The 15,168-nt window shown below is 35.3% G+C and overlaps 1 protein-coding gene across 2 annotated transcripts in view; it reads right to left on the bottom strand.

Annotated features, from left to right (window-relative positions):
• The window catches only part of Syt14 (Synaptotagmin 14), a 474,462-nt gene that overhangs the window by 18,258 nt on the left and 441,036 nt on the right, over window positions 1-15,168 (bottom strand). For both annotated transcript variants that reach the window (XM_081730700.1, XM_081730699.1), the window contains exons 5-8: window positions 11,428-11,640; window positions 10,062-10,170; window positions 5,282-5,439; window positions 2,449-2,612 (exon numbers count right to left, since the gene is read on the bottom strand). In XM_081730700.1, the coding sequence (XP_081586826.1) occupies window positions 2,449-2,612; window positions 5,282-5,439; window positions 10,062-10,170; window positions 11,428-11,640 (644 nt within the window). The remainder of the gene's footprint in view (window positions 1-2,448; window positions 2,613-5,281; window positions 5,440-10,061; window positions 10,171-11,427; window positions 11,641-15,168) is intronic.

Here is a 15,168-nt window from a genome sequence, read left to right as displayed (position 1 = left end):
AGAACGAATTTGGTTTCACGTCAGGACGGTTAACAACGGATGCAATATTCTCATTTAGATAAAATACAGAGAATATAAGAAGAGCCTCCATATGGTTGTCATCGATCTAGAGAAAACGTATGATAGAGTTCCACGGGATCTTATTTGGTGGGCACTGAAGAAAATTTGTGCCCAGAACATAACATATGTATCATTCAAGATATGTATGATGGATGCAGGGCAGAAGTGAGGAGCACGTGTGGAATAACAGAAAAGTTCACAGTTAAAGTGAGACTTTATCAGGGGTCGAGTCTTAGCCCATACCTTTTGCAATGGTGATAGATGAGCCTACAAAGAATATACAAGAATTAGCACCTCGGAATGTGGTATTCTCGGACGACTTTGTGCTAGTGAGTGGGACTACGTCAACATAGCAAGAGAAATTTGATACTTGAAGAGGAGCAGAGTAGAGAAAAGGACTTAGAATTAGTAAAATCAAGAAGGAATATTCATATTGCTCATTCAGTAAAAAAATAATCGAAAATGCGAAGAAGAAGTGGTAATGGTGGAGAAATTCAATTACAGTACTTGGAATCAATATTACAGGAAAATGCAGGAATAGAGGAAGATGTAAACAGCAGAATTAGCAGTGGATGGAGAACATGGAGGGAAGTGGCACGAGTATTGTGTGACAGTAGGGAACCAATGCACTTAAAGGAAAAGTTTACGAAAGCTTTACAAAATAGTAGTGAGATCGCCCATATTATACAGAGGGGAATGTTGGATGACGAAGAAGAGAGAGGAACAGAATTTGCATGTTGCTGAGATGGAGATGTTGCGATGGATGTATGAAATGACGCGGAAGAACAAAATTTAAGAATGAAGTGATTCGAGGAACATTAAAAATGAGATCAGCAGTAGAAAAAGTGCAAGAAAGTAGACTTAGATGGGGTGGGCATGAATATACCTAGCTCACCGCGTGGATGTTATAGAACTGAATGGGAAACGAGCGCGAGGTTGAGCAAAGAAGAAGTGGAGAGATTGTAAGAAGATCCATATTGTGCATTGTGGTGTTACAGTGGATATGACACAAGATAGAAATAGATAGAGGACAGTGACAAAAGAAGCTAACTGGAGAAAAGGTTTAGAAGAAGAAGAAATCCATAAATGATTCTACTAATTAAAAAGGAAGGAAAATGCTAATATTCTAAATTTGAATTAAGCATGACGTTGTAAGAACATCTGATTGTTATGCATAAAAGAAAATTATAGCAATGTAATAAATAATATTATGTCATAATGATTGTACAGCAATTCTCTAATTTATTACAACTCTAATGATAAAGACAGCCAGTTGCCTTTGAAAAGTGAGTTCAAGTAAAAATAACGAAAGCTTTATTTATTTAATTATAAACATCTCCGTGAAAATAATCTTATATATAAAAGAGAACGCACAAATCCTTTGTTCCCTCATCACGCTAATACGGCTGAACCAATTTCTTTCATTTTTGGGGGGTTATTAGGATTTGGACCCTAGATGGTTTTTATCATATCACTTTAATTTTTAATTACCAGTGTCTTGAGATAATTGACCATTCAAGTGTCCATAACGTACAAATCCTTTGTTAGTTCATCATAGGTAAAAATAAACGTATTTATATGCAACCCACATGACCGTGTCACTCGGCGGGTTAACATAAATGACAGGCGATATAATGTTAACATTTACTGCAATCTACTATGGTTTTTATCATATCACTTGAAAGCGAAAAAGTAAAAATTATCTAAGTAACAAAGTTTATTGCGTTCCGGGGTGACCGCAGCGAAGCGGGGAGGGTTAACATAAATGAGAGGCGATATAATGTTAACATTTACTGCAATCTTCTATGGTTTTTATCATATCACTTGAAAGCGAAAAAGTAAAAATTATCTAAGTAACAAAGTTTATTGCGTTCCGGGGTGACCGCAGCGAAGCGGGGTGAACGCTGCTAGTATGAAATAAATAATAGATAAAAATGTTTTATATCTTTTATAGTGAAGTACAAAAGCGTTTGCATGAAGAGCCACAGAGCAATAAGGCTTAAAATGAAATTGGGGCACTTTTGTATTTTCATTCAGTCCTTAATTTCTAACCAGACTGCTTGTAAATCCCTTCTATTTACACTGCTTTATTTATTTTTATTTTTTGTAAAATACATGTTAGTTACAGTTAAAGCTAGGGCCGTTTATACGCAGCAATTTCATTATTGTTATGTGATCTAATTGGTATATAAATAGTTTCAACCTTTGCTTATTTCCAATTTTAAACCGAAATTTATCAGTAATATTATAATGTACTTATAAATTTATCAACAAATTAAAGCTCTTGCTATCAGACAGCTTTATTAACACCTACTTCGTTCCAATTTGAAATGAATACACATTAGATATCCATTGAGTACAAAGCATACGAAAGTTTACATGATTTACCTAAAATGGCTCCCTTTTACGATTTCCGCCGACAGTCTGCCTGTTGTGCCATTGTATGCCAGACCAAGCAATAGCTCTGGAACGCCTCCATGTTGCATGGAGTGCGTGGAGCCTGTACTATCACTCCGCGCCAAACTCATCAGGTCCGCTGATGAGGAGTTGTGCTGGAATGCAATGAGAAAATTAATTTATAAAAACAGATATTATGAAGTAATCTATGCATATTGATAACACATATAACATGGTGCACAATTACGAAAGTTGAAATATTAACATAAATTTATTTTTGAGGTAATTTATTGAAAATACAGACACGAATTTACTATCGTAATCATTATCTTAAGCTCTCCTGTTCCTTATTTGAAGGCAGTATAAATCCTCATATTAAAATCTTTGATTTCAAATTAGATTTACCAATTTAAATGCATTTCTACTGCCTTTATATAAACAATTGGAGAGCTTGTTATACAAAGAGTGAAAAAGTGCACGACTGGATCAAGAATTGAATTTAGGTCTCTGGCTTAACATGCTCAAATATAACACTACACTAAGCACTTTACTTCCTTAACATTCATGCATTCATCCGCTTGGATATCGGTGCTCAACCATTCAAAGCGAATGGCCTAAACCACAACTCCAGTTATGTTTGGACAACCTAGTTGTTAAATTTCAGAACATCTCTGACGGTTCAGCAAGCGGATTACGTAACGTAATTGTTCACAGGACTGCACACATCGGCACGGCAAGTCGAAGAGCGGGTTCAATTCCTGTCCAATCGTGTATTTTCAATCTTTGTATATAATTGACTTCACACCTATATATATAATCGATTATTTCCTTCCTTTATGGTACCATACATAATTAAAGAGCTTCTCATTGTGATTTATTTGTATTTTTTAACTGTTTCATGGAACAGATAAAAATGTGTCAAAATTACACGAACTATTACCAACTAATAAAGTCATATGTCAGATGGAGATAGATCACACACACTGGGCGGAACGAAGAACATTAACAATATAATATTCGTTATAAGCACAAAAACTTTTATAGTTGATTGGTCTTTTGTCAATATCTACCCCCTCCCCTTGTTTTAGAATCATAAAGTTTTTTTTAAAAAAAGAATTTCAGATTATTTCAACTCCAGCTGTATCTTTGGCTTCCCTTTTGCAACTAAGTGGGGCTTGTAGCCCCAAGGAAGGAGCGTGTAGTTGTCGTGTATACCCACTGCATTGGAAATGACACCCCCTTCAAAAAATCTTTTGACTGTTGCGGTAAATAATGTATTTAAGTTTCTTAACAGAGATTTGTTCCTCCCAAGTCTTCGGTTTGTTGCACGCTAGCGTCATCTATTAGCGCCAGGCAGGCAGGCAGACAGAGCATAGTGCCACCAGTGAACTATTAGAAATTAGCGTTACACAAACCGAGACATTCTCCTATTATAATAAGGATTGTTTTGACACATGCTTTGTTAACTGGGGTTGCAGGGTATTTTCCTGTTAAACAAAACGCTTATGTTTCTAAACAGAAAATAGTAATATCATTTATAGATTTTTGGTGAAATTTAAAATTTCTTCGTGGTACTCTTTTTAATAAGGAAAGAAGATACCTTATTGTTTTTGAAGTACACGCCTGTTGGAAAATTGAGTAAAGGCTGTGAAAAATTGCACCAGTATATACAATAGGAACTATCGGCAAACGCACAATATGTTCAAACATGCAGTCAAACTATGTAAGTTAACAAAGCGAAATTACACTACAGTCTCGTGTGAACAACAGACTTGAATATTATACATGAAATTAATATTACATAGAATACATACAATCTTTCGAGCTTCCGAATTAATTCTATACATACCAAACCAGAGAAAAAGTTTTAACAAAAATGTATGTTCGTAAACTATTTTGTTCAAGAGTATGAAGCGTCTAAAAATGTTGTTACCAATATTTTAAAGAGCTATAAACTCTGAAATGAAATGCATAAACTAATAGCAATTGAAGGAAAGACAAAGGTAGTCGCATCTTTGGAATCACTACATGATAGAATATTTGGTAAATAAACACTATTCAAAATAATTCAAAAGATTACAAATTCTTTTGTGAAGGAAAATATGATAAATACACCATTGTTTTTCGTGAATCTGTTTCATAAAGTTAATTAGTAATTTGTTTCGGCATAATTTGATTCGATGGGTACGATTGCCGTCAAATTACTCCATTTATTAGTTATTTCATTCGTATTAGAGTGGATTTTTCTTAACATGTTTCGAGCTTTCATTCAACCTGTGTTTGTAATTACTGTTCTCTTTAAACAGTTACAAGGAATCAACTCCGAATGTTTTAAAGCTATTATGTATATTTTGTATATGTTCCTAACTTCCACTATATGATACATATAAAAATAATTATGCTTTCGGCACACTGCTACTTTGTAGAAAAGACATGATCTCGTGCGCAGGCCAGATTTGGTAGACAATAGTGGTATTTTCTGATCATGCTTGAATTATTCAAACCCACTTTTCATCGATTCAGCGCGACTTAAGAAAATGTCCTGATGCTGGTATAATCTTCCGGGTTTATTTCGACTAATTCATCATAGTCTTGAACTATTTCCTTTCAATTTTATACTGATTAATGCAAATACCACATCTGATAAAAAGTAACACGATATTTAAGGACATCAATAGAGTATTTCAAACTTAATGGTATTATTTATTGATTTTAAGATTAACTGTCACTCCTAGCAATGATAGAGAACGTTTTTAAATTAAAAATTTAGCATAAAGTAAAACGAGTTAGGAGTAAACTAGAATGCAGATAATGATCAACTTACCGCAATATTCGCCCTGGGTTCAAGAGTAAGCCACATATTCGTCTCGAGTACAAGATTTATCATTGAAAATCCTACAATACATTCACCAATCATTCGCTCACGCCGCATTCGCTCACAGCCATAAAGTCTGAACCTCACTCCCATACTATTTACATCCTCTGCGGAAAAGAACATCATTTTTAAAATTATAAAAATATATATACACTCACTCTTTTTATTTAAAAGTATATTATTAATAATAAGTTAGTACTAAATAATATTTTATACATTAACACAGACACTATCTGGCACTTTTTGTAAAGATTACCGAACACTAACACCAACCATTATGTGGCGGGAAATACTAGTCGGATTATTATTATATTCCTAGCATGATTTCTGCAACCATTTTGCCTTCGACTGCTAGACACTCCAAGAATAATTAGATTTTCTTTCCATACTGACTTAAATTGTTTTCAAGACTGAACAAGGCTGCAAAAAGGATTTTGGTTTCATATTAGCTCCAAATCCCCTAAAGTATTAAGAAGCATTTTTCGGATTACTAAAAAGTACTTTGTTAACAACATTGTACAAACTAGTGTCTACGAGGCAATTTGTCAAGACGACAGTTCTTACTCTTAGATAACTAAAATAAATATCAGGACTACAATGAAAGAATATATAAAAAACGTGAAAGTTCAGGATTCAATGGTTTCTGACTCATCAAAATATCCAAGATAACCAAACAAAACTTCGGGGATATCAAAGTCATCAAGAAAACATCATAGTCAGCAGAGAGAAATGTGTTCGAATCATTTTGAACAAAGGAAACCAGCACAAGAACTGGGTTCTATTTATAAACAACTTCATTCAAAAACGCAAACCTATTTGATTTTAAATTGTATAGGGGACACAATTCTTCAGATTTGTATATAGGCATTTTCTACATACGAAGATTTCTATAAGTTTCCGCAATTTTTCTATGGATTAAAGAAGACGACGAAGAAGAAATCAACTGAAGTTAACTGAAGTGAAGTGAAACATTTTAAATTGTGTGTAACGTGTGTAAATAATAAATTTGTAGATTATTTCTATATCGGTAATGCAAAGTTGAGAGTTAATGTATGTGGTGATCACTTTAGATATCAACAACTTGTTGCTGATTTTAGTGTTTATGTATAAAAGGACTGCGTTGAATAAAATGTAGGATATTTGTGAAGTAACAGTTCTTTATTAACGTCTAACAATCGAAAGCTACTACGATCGGTTGACGTTATATTAGGAATATAACAAACCGATTAGGATGCCCAAGTCACATACTAGGTGAATGTTAGTATATACTTTGTATAATTTAAACTCAAAACCTTCATTTTTTGTTTGAAATGCAGCCAAAGACGAAGAAAACTTTTATAGGAGGTTGAAAATTAGAATTCTTCTTTGTCTGTCTGGAACATTTCCATTGTTACTATGGAAGAACATACCCAGACTTCTCCCCGGATAATATTATTGTTATTAGAGACCCTGTGTGTATATATAGGAACGTAGAGATTACTTGCCAGGTTATAGGAATCCAATATTTCTTTGGGGAATCCCTCGCACACATTTTGCAGAGGTTTGAAACATACCTTTTTCAATCGAGCACGTATGACTTCGAGTATCATATTCTAACCGCACTCTCTACGTTGTGTTGGTTTTGAATTACAGCCCTCTAAAGTTCATTTTCCCACGCTTTCGGCACCTTATATCGCAGAAACTATCCCTCACGTACCAAAATTTCAAAGGACTTTTTTGCTAGTTTCGGTGTCGGCTATCAGCTCCCGAAGTTTGTTCAAATAGTTTCTTATAATCCTATATATCCTATGTATATATATATACAGTGGCGGATCTAAGGGGGGCTATAGGGGCTATAGCCCCCCCCTTGACGCTCAGGTATACACTGGATAAAATGGGCTTCAATCCTACTTTACACTGGATAAAATGGCAAACTATGGCTCAGCCCCTCCCTTGATCATATCCTGGATCCGCCACTGTACATATATATACAGTGCGTTCTACGAATAACACTAAGGCCCGTCTCCTGAAGAAACCAAAGCAGATAGAAACATGAAACCTTTTGAACCTTTTGAACCTTTTGTAACCTTCAATGCACATAAAAGAGAACATTATGCTGATAAGGAGAATCCCCCAAGAGAAAGGCCTAAGAGAGTTCCTGGGGTAACTACAAAATTTTAAACAGCAATCCCCACCGTGTAGTACCTCGTTTGAAAGATAATCACATGTAGAGACAAGTTTAGGAAACTACTGTCACTAGCATGTCTCTATCCAACATGGCGGTCATCCGTAGGTACGGTCGAAGTACGTTCCACCCATAACACTAACAGTAAGACCCGTCTCCTGAAGAAACCAAGGCAGATAAAAGCATGAAATCCTTTGTAACCTTGAAGGGACACAAGAGACATTATGGTGATAAGGAAAATCAACCATGAGAGGGGTATAAGGGGGTTACGAGGGGTAACTACGAGTACTTCGACCGTACTTACGGATGGCCGCCAAGTTGGATAGGGGCACGCTAGCGACATGTAATTTCCAAAATTGGTCTGTACACATGATTACCTTTCAAATGAGATACCACACGGTGGGAGCTGCTATTTAAAATTTTGTAGTAACCTCCTGTAAGCCCCTTGAGCACACCTCATGGAGGGTTTTCCATGTTAGCATAATCTTGCCTTTTATTTCCCTTGAAGGTTACAAAAGGTTTCATGTTTCTATCTACCTTGGTTTCTTCAGGAGATGGGCCTTAGTGTTATTAGTGGAACACACTATATATATATATTCATAAATCAAAGTCGGTACAATCCACCAACATTTTCTTCGGATTATATCTTGAATGAAATAGAATGTCATATTAATTTAGGGGCCTGCTTCACAAAAGTACTAGTTTTGTAATATAACTGAATAAAATAAAAATAGAAATTGTGCAAAAATTACAGGTAACAAATTATTTTACTGCTATTGTAATTTTTCTGCTTTATAACATTTTGAAACAAAAAAAAAATCATTTGTAGAACTTGATAGTTTTATGAAACGGCTCCCTCTCGACCTCATTTCAGGTTTGTGAACTTCATAGTATTTCTGGGCTTTCAATCAATCAGTCTGAGACCTGTACCTTCTTAGGCTGACCTTGGTTCTCAGTACTATGTATATACTAACATCTTGTGAGTTTGAGATGAGACTTGAAGCAGCTTTCCAGTTGAGCATAAGAGATTTGTTCAAAAAGTATCTGGCCTTACTTTTTTTTCTTTTTTTGGCTTAAACAAATGTAGTTAGGGAGGTATGATTTGATCATTTATATAGGTGGTCCTAATGCGCATTCGTTTCCTTTTTAAGCCTGCAGAAACAGTCAGTAGCTACTAAACCACTGACAAATGAGTAGGTGTAAGTGAGGGGCATCGGAATGTCGTTTTTGACAAAACGACTGAAACATTTGAATAACTCTACTGCATTAAATATTGCGTCAAGCTTGGAGAATCCCAAGTGGAAACGATTCGCAAGATTCAACAGACTACGAAGACGAAATATTTTTCAGATTTGATAGGCTACTTTTCACATTCTATAAGATGTTTCTGGTATAACATAGCGCATGTATACGAACTGTGCTTTGCAATTTTCCTACTCTTCCGACATCTCTCCCTGTAATTTCTGGCTTTTCTTCTGTTGAGGCACAAAGTGCAACAGAGGTTGTGTACATACTCTTACTTTTGTTAATCGTATGAATTAGTCTGTGCAATCAGAAAGAATCTTAGTTTGTCACGAAATAATTGTGTTAATTGTTGTGACGATACTCTTAATTTGCAGGTAATGGATCTGATTTATTGAAAAGAAACCAGATTTCAGTCCAGAGAAGACATTATACAGATTGCGACAGCCCAGCTATGCGTAATCCCAAAAGATACGTTTCAGTCCTGTAACAGTGGGAGAGCCGTTGGAAGAAGTGTGCGCCAACCCAAGAGAACTATTTTGAAGGATTGTGCTATCTGAATACTCGATTTTGTAATGAATAAAAGAAGGATAGTTTTTGAATAAAACACATTTTATATAGCACTTGCTGAAAAGGATGTCATACTCGAAAACAACGTTAAAGCATCCGTAATTTCCCATTACCAGCTAACCGATTCGTATTAACAATTCTTACTTGCTGCATAGTCAATTCCTTGACCTATTTTAAGGTTAGGCGCATATTGACCAGACGACGGATCAGCAAGTCGAGGTAGGAGAGAGAAACATGGTTGCATTCACTTTGTGTTTCAATCACAATGTTGGAGAGACACGCTCGGATGAGTATGCGGTAAGAGGTACGAGGCTTTGGTCCATTGTTCACAGCTTCCTGCCTGTACACACCTCGGCTTGCCTATCCTGTCCTCTAATCAATATGCTGATAGTCTAATTCTTAAAAATATAACCCCTTTTTATTCTTTTCTAATTTTGCTGCTTTTTTGATATTAATTTTGTCCATCCATCTCCACATTCACATTTCAAACGTTTCTAAATGCTCTCACAACTTCTTTATTTAAAGAAAAATGGAATTCCACTGGATGTCTGATTCTTTCTTACCTTGAATTGTAAATCTAAAACATTGTAGCCAGGTATTAAATTACAATTTTATTGAAACATTTCTACAATGAGAATAAAATAAATTAAACCTTATCCTTCCTTGACTTATGTTATAAACTCAGCTGTTAGGAAATAAAAGTACGTTAAATAATCATTTTAGAAGGGAGCACTATTGTTTATAAGCCCTTACCTGGGTTCACTCGATGAAACAAGAAACTTTCCAGGTACTGTGGATTATCACCGTGTCTTATTTTTGTCTTGTATTTCTGCTTCTTACTCGGAAGAAGCAACAGACGCACCTGTACGAAAACACAAACAAACAATATAATTTTAAAAGTTACAGCAATAATTTTTACAATCATCTCTACCTTACTTTCTTCGCAAAATAATAAGTTCAGGTAAACACTACTGTGAGACAATTAGGACATGAAGTTGAACTAACAACACCTTTTGGATCAATCCCAATTATTATACCTAGGTAATGATTTATTATTCTTAGGCTATGCAATAATAATAATAATAATAATAATAATAATAATAATAATAATAATAATAATAACAATAATAACAATAATAATAATAATAATAAGAAGAAGAAGAAGAAGAAGAAGAAGAAGAAGAAGAAGAAGAAGAAGAAGAAGATGAAGACGTAGGATCAACTTTTCTTGGTTTATTCAAAGTAGGAACTTCTTTTGTCCACATATAGCTTTGCATGATCTAGTAAGCCATGGAATGACTTCTGGAAGTTCTGGAATGTAATCATGTTCAATGTCATCGTCACTGCTTTCTGTATAGCGAAATTATCATCAAGGAAGCAACCCGTCAGTCATAATTTTAATTTGGAGGTAAAGAAAATAATCACAGAGAGCAGGCCTGGCAAGTATGCAGGGTTTGGTAACAAACAAACACTTTTTAAACAAAAACTCAGAAAGAATCATAGGTAGGTAGGACAAAATCAGAATGTGAGGTAGAACTCAGATATACACTATTTTGGTATATTGGCAATAGCAATATAATTCTTCCTTGATTTAGGGAGTGGTTGGTCAACTCCGGGAAAACGCCCTCCCCCCAGAAAGTATGCCTCGAAGAAACATTGCTGATAGATGACTACTTTTTTGTCAAATGTAGCTTGTACCTCTGGTTTCTTTGTGGAAATAGTGCTCATAAGGAAAACCAAGTTAATATTGTCATACTCTCGATTCTTCACGTAGAAGGAATGCATAATGATTTTACTGAGTGGACAGTGCGGAGTCAAATCCATTGACAAGTTGCATATTGATATTTCTTTCAGATACAAATATTTAAGTTGATTAATTACGCTCTACTTCCTTATGAAAGACGGGACCTACTATCAAAGTGAAAATCGCTACTTGGTTTTTATCGGTGACACTGTATTGATACAGTGTCAACCAGTAAAGGCACGTATTGGAATTAAATGCGTTAGTCAGGAGGCGACACAGAAACTCATACACATCTTATCTGGGGATAACACGTAAAGATGTTTCATATAGCGAGAACATGACAATGCCATGAGAAAAAATAATAATAATAATTACCTGAGTATGTGAAGCGCCTCCTCTGTCCCTAGCTGGGATATCCCTGGCCTGAAGAACGTGGACAGTCATTTTCCTCATAGGTGCATCATACGCAAAGGCCACCTCCAAGCTTCCGCACTTGGATACCAATTGCGTCTCTGCTTCCTGGTCCCCAAACGCGCTTTGAATATCAGTCACATCATACAATTGATCTTGCGGCAGCACTACTACACACTGAAATAGAGAGAAAAGAAAATGAAAAATTTTAAAAATTTTCTCATGTGCGTGTCCTTTCACAAGATACGGAAATATGAGAGCAAAACTTAAGTTTAAAAATTCAACACATGCATCGGTATCTTCTGTCTTCTTCATTTACTAACGTACGTGTTTACTTAAATAAAGAAATGTATTTCAACAGTAGCATATGCAAGCGATGATCAGGGCTTTAACCCGCTCTTGACAAGATATTATGGAAAATAAACACTTACCGCCTTATGCAGAGTTGTTTTGACGTATGATTAGCGTCATACTAAAGGAAACATATGTTAGTCGAACTCTTTAGTATGGCACTCATCACTCGTCAAACGACTCTGCATAAGGCCCTTAGTTTACGAGGTCTGACTAAAAAATAACGGGACTTATTGAAAGTACGGTTTATTGTCAGAAACTTACAAATTAAATGCCCTTCAACATACTCCCCTTCAATCTATATATATACGCTTGTGTACGAAGTTTCCATTGTTGGAAGCAGTTGTGAAAATTTTCAGGTGTTACCATCTTGAGTTCCGCTGTTGTTTAATGCTGCATCTCTGTCACACTCTGAAAATGAGTTCCCTTGAGGGCGGATTTCACTTGCCATGCCATGCCTCGGTATATATAGACTCTTTACGTATTTTATATATAAAAATCAACATTTCTTTGTTTGTCCGGTATACAAATGGCTCCGTTGGTTTAGCATACTTCAAAGTTATTTTATTGAAGAAGCCTTAAGCAGTAACGCCCGCAAGATTTTTTCCAAGGGGGGCAAAAAATCAATTCCAAGGAGAGACAAAAGACCAATTCCAAGTGTGAATCAAAAATCCTGTACATATCCACAGTCACAAATACACACACAGTTTGATGCGCATGTATACATAAATAATCATATAGAACGACAATTATTTACACACATAACTTCATTAACTACAAGTAAATAAACTGTAGTATTATAGTATTTAAATATAAATACTGTAATCCTGTAGTATTTATATTTATAGTATCGTATGTGGGAGCAAATTAGTATGTTTTCACATTCACTTCCAAGAACTGCATACTCTTCAAAACTCCAGGAAGGCAACTGCATCTTTGCCCACCTACTGTAGGTGTCCATGACTGTAGGTGTAGGTTGGTTCATATCTTAAGAGGGAGGAGCAGGCCCATATCCAGGGGGGTTTAGGCAGGGGCGGATCCAGGACCGACTTCCGGGGGGGCGGTGGGTTGTCATACTGGTACTTTTAAGGGCTCCAAACATTGGGATGGGTTTTATTTATATATATAAAATAAGAAAGTTTCCTCTTCTGGGGGGGCGATCGCCTAAAATGTTCACGATAGCCTTGTAAATGAACTATAGTATGGTGGTGACCTACAATACGTTTGGATCGGGGCCCCCTAATTTCAGCCGGGCCTCCCTACAATTTTAGGCTGGCTACCAGCCTGAGGATGAGGCTTCAAAGAGGAAGAGGTGGTGTAAAATATATGTAAAAGAAAAAGTATGCCACAAATTTTTCATGTTTGGAAGATTAAACACGGTATATAAACTCATTTCTAACAAACAAGTTGAATTTACATATGACTTACAATCTGGTAAAAAAAAATGTGGAGTTAAACACTCCTAGGAGGGCTGGAAGGGTGTGGCATGTAAACATAATAAAAAATAACCGACATTAGTGTTGAATCTATAGTTTTCGGGGTCCCCGAGATGATGAATAAAATTCCCGATGCCGTATAAATGCAAGTTCAGCCCCAAAATTTAGATTTGCTATTTTAGAGTGATAATGAACGAAACCAAACAAAACTTAAAACGTTAGAATAATACATAATTTAGAAGAAAAAAGAATTGTTCCAAGTGTTGATTTTTTGTTTTGCGGACTCTCTGAGTACTGCGACCCTGAGCAGTCTTTGTTTGTCTAGTCGGAAATCCGACGCTGTGTGCAACTATTCATTTCATCTGGATCATGTTTTTATGTTTAGTTTTACGTTTTAGTTCTCGTGAAATTTTTATTCTAACTGGATAAGTACGTGTCTAGTCGATTCCATGAGGGCCTTATGCAGAGTCGTTTTGACGTATGATTAGCACCATACTAAGGGTTTGACTAATGTATGGTTATCAGAAGTATATTCAGAATCACTGATTAGCACGTAGTAGTTGACTAAGTTTATCACATGTGGCTAATTAATTTAGAGCAGAGGGAACCCTGTTTTAGCCATAGTAAATTTACACTATGAGAATACAGAGGTAATTATTTACTTGTCTTTCATCCTTTCCTTTCACTACATCGGGTGAATAAACTATGAAGCAGCTAATTAGCTCAGTCCTCTGCAATAGCAGAACTGTTTCATAAAGTGAACAAGGCGAGATGAGTAGAAAATATCCAGTTTCTGAGGGACACATACAACTTATAGATAAATTATCTTCCATTATAATTACAACATAATCCTTCTACTTATTCCTGCCATAAATACATCCATCAGAAATGAATAAGTTAATTATAATCTGATTTCACAACTATTTATAAGTTATTTTGTTGTCAAACCGGAAAGAAAATATTTCGACTTCCGTATTTCATATATTTTCATTTTTACAGACTACGCATGCGCATGCATTTATTTTTCTTGCCCTATGTATTGGAGTTATTTTAATTGATCATGCCCAAATCAACTTAGCTTAACTCCAAGCAGACTCTGAATACCAAAAAGTATACCTTCCTTAGTTCAGAGCTAACATGATACTAATTAATCGCTTGACTAGCTCTTGATTAACGAATTCTCTCTGAATATCGCCGACAAGGTTTTTAAAATTAATTGTCATGACTTCACACAACACATTCTTGAATGAAATCAAAGTCATTGACACAATTAACGGAAACACATGTACGTGTAGCATAACTAAACAAGATTCTGTTTACCTTTGTGAGGGTATTAACACTAGAAGAAAAGTTAAATTAAAACCAAAAAAGAACGAGTGAAGATACGGGTAGAAAATGTTCGGAGGGCAGAAAATGCTTAATATATTGACACTAGCTTCTTACGTAAAGGATCACAGAAGAAAAAGTATTTCACTCTTGTTATTATTTATTTATTTATTGAATTTTACGTCCCACTATTATGCGCTGAGGCTAAGGGAAACGGTGATAAAGCAGTGGATGATAATAGTAAAACGACGAAAAGACACGGGAGAAACCTCTACAAAACCCATGCAGCTCCCCCCCCCTTGAGCAAGATATGATGGAATAATAAAACTGTATCTTTATATATACGCACCATTTTCTTATAAACTTGTTTTGGCATCAAATAACTGGAAAGGAATAAAAGCAATGGTACAATTCAGATCAAAATGAGGACTTAATTTATTTATATATATATAAAATCTCTCGTCATCTCTTTTATCCAAAACTGGTTATACAAGGAAGTAATATGTCAATCTTTAATTTAAAAAAAAAAAAAAAAAGAACATGAAAAAAAAAACAATTTTAAAGAGTATTTGGAACAATTAACAGAATTTTT

Source organism: Thermobia domestica, chromosome 11, assembly GCF_964235325.1.
Source record: "Thermobia domestica chromosome 11, izTheDome1.hap1.1, whole genome shotgun sequence".
Taxonomy (NCBI): Eukaryota; Metazoa; Arthropoda; class Insecta; order Zygentoma; family Lepismatidae; genus Thermobia; species Thermobia domestica.
The sequence above is the reverse complement of the archived record's forward strand: the minus strand, read 5'-3'. Positions and strand labels throughout refer to the sequence as shown.